This window comes from Euphorbia lathyris, chromosome 5 (genome assembly GCF_963576675.1).
Source record: "Euphorbia lathyris chromosome 5, ddEupLath1.1, whole genome shotgun sequence".
Classification (NCBI taxonomy): domain Eukaryota; kingdom Viridiplantae; phylum Streptophyta; class Magnoliopsida; order Malpighiales; family Euphorbiaceae; genus Euphorbia; species Euphorbia lathyris.
In genome coordinates this window covers 50,699,507-50,708,563 of record NC_088914.1, presented here as the reverse complement: position 1 = coordinate 50,708,563, position 9,057 = coordinate 50,699,507, and the positions used below count along the sequence as shown (strand labels likewise).

The window sequence follows — 9,057 nt, the reverse complement described above, 5'->3', positions numbered from 1 at the left end:
TTGGGTGGAGGTGGTGTTGAACTAAGAATGTGAGGAAGAAGATGATAGGTTTGAAGGGTAGATTCCATGGACATTCTCCATGCTTTGTAGTTGTTCGGGATTAATTTGATGTTAATGTTGATATTTGTGGGTGGTTGTCTTGGTTGTTCAACATGAGTGGAGATAGGTTCTGGATGGACAGGATTGTTTGTAGTATGAGGGATGGAGGAGGAAATAAAATTGTGTCTAACATTGTTTGACGGTGCATCAACAGTGTTGTGAAACGAATTTGAGAAGAAGGATGGTGAGGGATCATGGGATAATTGAGTATTGTAACAAAACGGTGAAGTATGAGATTTAGAAATAACCTGATGTGTGTTACTGGCTTCAGCTGCCTGATATGCTGCTAGGGCAGCAAGAACTGATGGAGAAAATAGAGTTGGAGGAGTCGAGGATTGTTGCGGTTGAATAGATGGCTGCTGAACCGGAAGTTGTTGATTCCGTGAAGGCGGAACGGCCGCCTGATATGCCGCAATTGCGGCTAGCACCGCAGCGTCAGCGGCGGACGTTGTCGGTGTTGGTAGCATTGCAGTTTGGACAAACCGCTGATCATGCGCGGATTGGACAGGAGCCGCGGAAGGGAGATGGCTCGCGGGTTGAACAGGAGTCGCGGTTGTCGTTGGGAGCGTAGTCGGCGCGCGGGCGTTGGCTGCTTGAAACGCCAGGAGTGCAGCTTGGATCTCCGGAGAGAGTGAATCCACAGCGGCTGCCGTTGCGGGATTTTGCGCGATCTGCGCAGATGGGGCAGCGGCTGCGGTCGTTGGAGGAACGTTGGTGGGCGCGCGTGCGCTGGCCGTCTGATATGCGAGGAGGGCAGCTTGTACCTCCGGAGGCAATGAGTTCGCAGCGGCAGCCGCAGTTGTGGTTTGCGCATTCTGCGTAGACGATGCAGGAGCCGCTGTCGTTGGGCCAACCGTAGTGGGCGCGCGGGCGCTGGCCGCCAGGTAGGTTTGAAGTGCGTCGCGAACTTCCTGCGGGAAGTAATCGCCCACCGTTTGCTGTGGCAGTGGAACTGACGCGACGGCTTTGGCGGCGGGTGCGGCGAGGAAGTCTGATTCTCCGGTGACAAACGGTGACGTGAACCGCCACCCTGAAGATGCAAACGAGCCTCCGAGGGCGTCGTCCGTGTTCTGAGCGACCGCGGATGTTGTGGCGGCGGTAGGTGCGATGGTTACAACTGCGACACCGGCGGCGGTGGTGGCGGCTACTGCAGTTTTGTATTGAGAATAGGTTGGTGATTGAGGATGATTAGAGGATTCGGAAGATGCGGAAGTTGATACTACTGATACCATGTTAGATGTATAGTTTGATGTATGGGAATATTATGGAGATAGAGAGAGATAATTGATAAACAATAATGGTTTGAATCACCTTAATGATTATGGCTCAGAGGCCTTGTATTTATAGTGAGCCAATAGTAGTTTGTATAGGAATACAATACACAAGTATAATCGTATTAGAACTCTACCTAGCTAGGGTTATAGACAAATTGAAACTCTAACTAGATAAGAATCTATTTATAGAGATAATAATTATCTCTAACATTGCTAGCATGTATGCATGCATCATCATATCACATGAATCCTACAACCTAATATTATTGCCACTTAGTGTTGATAAAATTGAATTAACAAACACCAGTATGCGTACCAGTCAAAAAATATTTACACCAGCCAGGCATACAACCATAACTACGGAATGCTGTTTTTATTGTATGCTAAACCTGGATACTACACAGTTAACAACAAATACATAATAAAAGATCTGGACTCAATATCATCTATCAAGGAGGAACAACTTAAACTGCCACTTTTCTGTCTTGAAAAGTGAATGCCGTACGTATATAATACATTTCGTATTAGGAGGAAAAGAAAAAAAAAAGACTAACACTGGCAGTGGACAGAGATCAATATCCTAATGCTATAAATGGTTTTGCAGTAAGGACTTACCTAAAACACACTCGTGATTATTTAGGATCAATTGCAATTGGAGTAATTCGCTTCTTAGCTGGCTTAGTCGAGATAGGTGTACCAATTGAGCTTGGTAATTTCTGCTTCCCTTCATTATTCTCCACCTCTGCTTTCCTGCTTTCTGGTGCAGGACTAGGATTTTCAACCATTTTTTCATCTGGTATCTTAACAGGGCTTTTATTCTTACATACCATATCATTCTTGTGTTCTGCAACAGATTTCAAGCATCATAAGGTTTCAAAACGAGGAAGCCAATAATAGAGCAGCAATATGAATGACCACACAGCAAACCTGCTAAGGAGACTGGCGAACCAAGTTCATCAATTTCAAATGCTACCAAAGTACAATAACCATCTTGAGAAGACACGGCCAAATACTTCGCGCAGGGAGACCTTTGATGAAATAAATAAAATAAAAAGTAACTCAACGAGAAGAAGATAATTTAATAGCCACAACCACAGGAGAAATAAACATTGAAGGACTAATATAGCACTTCAGAACCAAACATTTCCAGCTAACAACAACAAATAAACCCATTAAATTGAGGGAAAATGGGATTAGTACTGATCTCGTGCAAATTTTTCAAGCCTTAACTAACCCATGAAATCATAGGTAACCCTCAATCCAATGGCTTTAGACGAGTTAAAATTTTGAAATTTAATATCTGGCTGCCTCTAAAACAGGCATAAAATTACCATGCTATGTCAGTTATGGATGCATAATGAAGACCAGCGAATACTGCTATTGGAGAAACACTCTCAGTATCATAGATATATAATGAGTTTAAAGTTGCCACTGCAAAAATTAGGCGATAAGGAAGCTTGAAGAACCCAGCTGCACAAGTCAACAAAGACAGTAATTAGCTTACCAATTACCTTCATACTTTTGTAGCTACGATGCCTTTGACAAAACGGAAGAATAATTACCTGAATGTGATTGCCTAAGGCTAAAAGCTACTGGACAGAATCGAACAACTACAACAGGTTTATTGGCACCAGGGAGCAATAAAGCAGGCCTGAGTATAAGAAAAACAAGAAAAAACTGAATGCAGGATTAAGGAAGCTTTTCCTTTTTCAAGTTTTAGTTCTTTAGTAGAACCATTCTAACTCATCATGGGGTGAAAATTTTAGACTTTAATAGGCAGTAGATGAAAGAAAGCAGAGCTTGACTTTGTGAGATGTTATATACATATATATAAGTTACAAGGTCAACTCCATGTCTTGCCTTGAAAAATCTTTTCTAGAAAATACATAAGCAGTATTCACTGTGTCTGATGCAGGTGATATTTTGTAACAACCTGCAAAGAAAAATTTAATCATCAGCAGTATTTACAGTGTCTTATGCAGCTGTAATTTTCTAAGAACCTGCAGTAGCAAATCCATTCATAACACTCATTCACAGAATGTAAAATAGTAAACTCAGATGTTGACAGCATGCAGATACTATAATTTTGACAATTTTAAACAGGTAATTAACAAGATATTTGTGACTTATCACTCAAGCCCGAAAAACTAGAATAATAGTAATAGCCAGAAAATAAAGTTACACTAGAATATTTCAATGCAGGACAGCTAGTTTAAGCTGCTATCAACTAGCCCTGCCATTAGGCTGTTTTCAAGGTCTCAGCTGCCCTATCTAAGCAACCAGAAACGCACACTCATTCACAGAATGTAAAATAGTAAACTCAGATGTTGACAGCATGCAGATACTATAATTTTGACAATTTTAAACAGGTAATTAACAAGATATTTGTGACTTATCACTCAAGCCCGAAAAACAAGAATAATAGTAATAGCCAGAAAATAAAGTTACACTAGAATATTTTAATGCAGGACAGCTAGTTTAAGCTGCTATCAACTAGCCCTGCCATTAGGCTGTTTTCAAGGTCTCAGCTGCCCTATCTAAGCAACCAGAAACGCACAGGTAAAGAGAACAAATTTCTAAGTCTAAAAGCTAAGATCTGCAACCATCTTCCCAGGAAATGTAGGAACTTAGAAGCCTAAGATGATATTAATAAAAAAAGTACTACAAATGAAGAGATGATTTACGAAAGGGTAAGTAATAAGATAACGTTGAGCATCATTAGTATGGGCGATAAGATCAAAAACAATTTCAGGTCCATACCTGCTGGCACAAGTAAAAATGATCCATCAGGCGACCAGTCTAATCTTCGGAAGAAAGAAGGCAATGTTTCATCATGAAACAAATGGTTCTTTGAAGCCTGCATCTCAAAGCATGCATGAGGTTTATACAATGTAACAAATAAATTTATAGTATGCAATAGGAGATAATCAAGATATTTGCTGACCTTAGAATCATCTGTTAGCTGCTGCTCGGCCTTTGTGATTACATGCTGACAAACATAATTCATCTTTTCAACACCTTTGGATTTTGTCTGAGGCTTATGACCATAAACTCGACAAGTTCTATCTGAACTAATAGATGCAACAAACTTGGCCAATGGATCCCATGTCACTCCTTGCACATAATGGAAATGGCCATCCAATAGCTGATGAACAGACCCTGAAAAATCAGAAACAAGATAAAAAAAAAAAACAACAATAAAGGCAGGCTAACCATTAACTACTATGGGTTTTTCTGGTCTTTCTTACCCTTGTTAACATCCCATATGATGCAAGAATTATCAACTGATCCAGAGATAATAAATGCACAATCAGGAGACCACTGCAGGTCCAGAACGTCTTTACGATGAAATCTGACAGCAAAGGAAAATGCTAACAAATTAGTGATATAATAGGCTTTTTAAAGAATAAAAAGTATGCTTTTGCAATCCTTTTATTGATTGTATATCTATTCTTCTTTTCCAAACTGAACCAATATGATATAATATTTGATTGGACGGGTATGCCAATTTATGTTGAGGGGCTCACTATAAAACATATATTGCAGCATGATCTACATTTGATCCCTCACAACAACAGGCTCAAATCTAAATATTGAATGGCTTGGCTGCAATAAAGCAGCTCAAGATGAAGCACAGCACTTACGATAAAGTCTTGAGAACTTTCCATGTTTGGCCAGTTTCTGTTGTATGTAATTTCCATATGATCATCTCTCCACCTACATATAAGTCGAATTTAAGAACATATTATCTGGCTAAATCCAGATAAAGAACTAGGAAAGCATTTGGTCACATTTTATAATAAACAGCCAACAGTGTTGTGGCTAAACCCATACCATCAGCACCAGAAGCAAGTTGCTCTCCTGCATAACACAAAAATAATATTGTAAATGAGCAAATAGGAAAAATCTAAAAATGATAACAGAAAATTATCCATTGAGAAAGCAATAAGAACAGCCACACTCATGAAGGATATATAATAATGGGTAGGAAATCAAAATTAAGCTTAACAGTAGGTAAAATAGAGGACTAAAATATATGTGAATATAAATATACTTGCAGCTGGAAGCTCATTACAGTTCCACACATGGTTAAAGTTCCATTTTCAATGTTAGAGGAAATTGCCTTGTCAAATTTAAATTATCTTTCATATAGTGGGTATAGTAGAAGGGTAAGATAAGGATAAAAAAAACACTATAACAAAACCTCAATATAATATGCATATTGCCTTTGACCAACTGGAGAATGGACCTGCTATTTCACTATTACATAGTGATGGCTACAAAAGTTTAAATGATAATAAAAATATCCATCAATCAACTCTCTCAAATGACATTTGTCTCTAGATCTTCTTTCAAATTCTTGACTCAACGAACATGGAAGACAAAAGAATAAAACGGGTTCTAGCAAGAATCACCACACCACAAGTTAATCTTCTGTCAAACAAAGGACAATCCAGCTGTACAAAAATTAAAGACGGCAAAAATGTTAAAAATCAATCATACATTAATACATGATAACCAAATGAACAACTTGAAATCGAATGGACATTTAACAGAAAAAAGAAAAAGTAAACGATATACTGTAGGGAGTTATTATCCATATTCAATTTCTAGTCATAACAAAATTGACAAAATAGAAACAAAAATCTTGTTTCAAAAAAAAAGAAAGGAAAATCTAAATGCAAATGAGAATAACTTTTCTTACCAGAGGGAGAGAAACGGAGGGCATTCACCGCAGAACTATGGTAGGATAGGCTACTTTGATAAGTCGCTGCAGGGATTTTCGTTTCGTCTTCACCTGAACCTATTAACCAAAGCTGAAAGTAGAATCCAGAAAAAGAAAAAGACAAAACAAATGGAATTAGTGAAAGATTGTCTTCAATCCATCCAGCAAATTGGCGAATTATTTTTAATTTACAGAAATCTCTACTGACAAAAAAACAGTAATGGAGACCTGTAAGGCGATGTATTTTTTATTTAAAATCCAAATCGCCCTCGGATTGCACCAAAACAGTTAAAAGCAAATGGAATCACATGCGAACAATAATTCAAATACAAAAACGGCGCATGTACGGTAAATAAAGTAAGAATACTAAATTAAAGAGTGATAGAGTACCTTGATGTCAAAATCGGCGCCGCCGGTGGCCAGGAGCCCGGATATCGGGTGAAAATCTAGGGTTAGGACAGGTTTCATTCCATGCCAATTGATCTGGACAGTTCCTCCCTTCATTTTGTTTCCACTAATTTATCAAATTTATTCTCCGTTGTTTGATCTGCAAGAAAGTGGAGGAAGTTTGAAGAGACAGTAGGAGAAGAATAGAAGAAAGGAGAAGTGTACTTGGCTTTGGCGGGCAACAGCTTAGCTTTGGCGGGAAATGACCAAACAAGCTGATGAGTTAATTAGCAAACGGGAAACGACACCAGTATTGCCTTCATGAATTGGGCCTAAACTTTTAGGCCCAAACCTCAACTTGACAATTGGTGCTGAATATCCTATAAATATACACTTTTTTGTTTTAATTTAAGACATTTATTCCTTTCTAAAAAATCTTGACTTCTTCTTTTCAAATAAAATGGGGGATTTTTTTTTGAATAAAAAAAAACAATGCATTAATGAGTCAGATCATGACAAAATGGTAACAATGAATCAGAAACATAACTCGGTAATAAATTAAAAAAATGAGGGATTTTTTATTTACTATAAATCTTATGGTTTTGTTAAAAGTTTGCAAACATGGATTATGTGTTTTGTACAATTTATAAATACAATCATTTTGTAAAAAATTATTGTCGTGACTACTTACTTCAATTTGTAGCAACTAAAAAGAACGAGTGGGAACAGGGTAGAAACAAATTGGATCGGCAATGTCGTTGGTACTGTGGATGAAGGAGCTGGACGAACGGCTAGCGGGTCCACTAAATTTGCTACGACACAGGTTGTAGAGATGGGACTGATCGTATTGTTGATTCTCGGTATGCAGATTCAAGTTTTTCAGTTCGACTTAGTGAGGCGGAAGAATGAGTACCTGCAGATCGTATGAGGATGCGTTTGGTTGTTGGTCGACAGTTAGTTGGAAGATCAAATGCGGCCATCGGTTCTATTATCCAAAGAGTTGAGGCACGGGGAAGAGAGGAGCGGGCTGTAAGTATGAAGTGGATTAAACCAGATGTAGACACAGTAAAATTCAATACAGATGCAGCTATCGTCGAGGCGGAGGAGGGGTTCGGTTCAGGCACAGTTTTACGGGACAGTGTGGGATTATTCTTAGCAGGGTTGAGTATATTTTCCTCTATATTGATAACTGCTAAACTGACGGAGGCACTAGCAATCAAGAATTGTATGGAATGGATAATTCTTATACATTATAGCAGAGTCATTTTTGAGTCTGACGCCAAGGAAGTGGTTGAAGGCATAAAGAAAAGGAAGAAAGATCTTACAGAGTTCGTGTCTGTAATTGAAATAATTCGTAACATCATGAGTAATCATCCAAATTGGGTGGTGAATTTTGTTCCAAGGTTAGCGAATAGTGCAGCTCATAATATGGCGCGAAATGCACGTTCCTATGCTAATTCTTTCATTCATATTGATTGTCCTGTATTTCTTGACAGTATCCTAATTCGAGATGCGTCCGTTCCTTATCAATAAATTGAGTTGATTTTCTTTCAAAAAAAATAACGAGTTTTACGAATTACTCAAAATACAAAATCTGACTTTGCAAATTAGCTAAACTACAAATATTGTTTAACTGAAAAATTGACTTGCATATCCTTTAACTACAAATTTCACAAAATCTTATTTACAAACTTTTAAACCATGGAGATTGTCGTAACAAATTCGTCAAACTAAATTATTTATTGTTGTACTTTTTTCTTTCGTTTTTTGAGTTTAAGGCACGTTTAGGCCCTGTCCTTTTTTTAATGAAATTACATTAAATTAACTGAAATGAACTGAATGTTACTGAAATGAATTTAACTGCACCAAATAATTATAATTATAATAAATTATATATATAATTATATATTTTATATATAAATAATTATAATTATAATAAATAATGATAAATGATATATTATATATAATGATATATGATATATTATACATAAATAATTATAATTATAATAAAAAATAATAAATTATACATATAATAAGTGATAAATTATATATAAGTAATTATAATTATAATAAACAATGATGAGTTGTATATAAATAATACTAAATTATAAATTATATATGAATTATAATAAATTTTATATAAATAATTATAATTATAATAAATAATGATGAATTATATATAAATAATACTAAATTATAAATTGTATATAAATTATAATAAGTAAATTATAAATTATATATAAATTATAATAAATTATATATAAATAGTTATAATTATAATAAATAATACTAAATTATAAATTATATATAAATAATTATAATTATAATAAATAATGATACTTATTAAGTTGAAATTAAATTAACTGAACTTAACTTAACTCAATTTAATTTAACTTAACTGAATGTTGCTGAACTTAACTTAACTTAATTTAATTTAACTTAACTTAACTGAATTTACTAATACTGAAATTAAGTAAAAAAGAGCAAGGCCTTAGTTAGGTAGCGTTTTCAATTCTTTTTAAGAAAAAGTAAAAAAGAAAAAAAAACGTGGTATGCCCAATTTGTAAATTG

The 9,057-nt window shown here is 36.0% G+C and overlaps 1 protein-coding gene across 1 annotated transcript; it reads right to left on the bottom strand.

Moving 5' to 3' along the window:
* Window positions 1–1,731: 1,731 nt before the first annotated feature.
* LOC136228686 (chromatin assembly factor 1 subunit FAS2) lies at window positions 1,732–6,813 on the bottom strand. Its single transcript, XM_066017136.1, has 13 exons — window positions 6,712–6,813; window positions 6,490–6,646; window positions 6,079–6,190; window positions 5,208–5,234; window positions 5,018–5,090; window positions 4,622–4,725; window positions 4,318–4,532; window positions 4,134–4,230; window positions 3,234–3,306; window positions 2,936–3,024; window positions 2,705–2,843; window positions 2,301–2,401; window positions 1,732–2,217 (listed from the first exon to the last, which is right to left on the bottom strand). The coding sequence occupies exons 2-13, from the start codon at window positions 6,601–6,603 to the stop codon at window positions 2,006–2,008; spliced, it is 1,356 nt and encodes a 451-aa protein (XP_065873208.1). The 5' UTR covers window positions 6,604–6,646; window positions 6,712–6,813; the 3' UTR covers window positions 1,732–2,005.
* Between the last annotated feature and the right edge of the window lie 2,244 nt (window positions 6,814–9,057).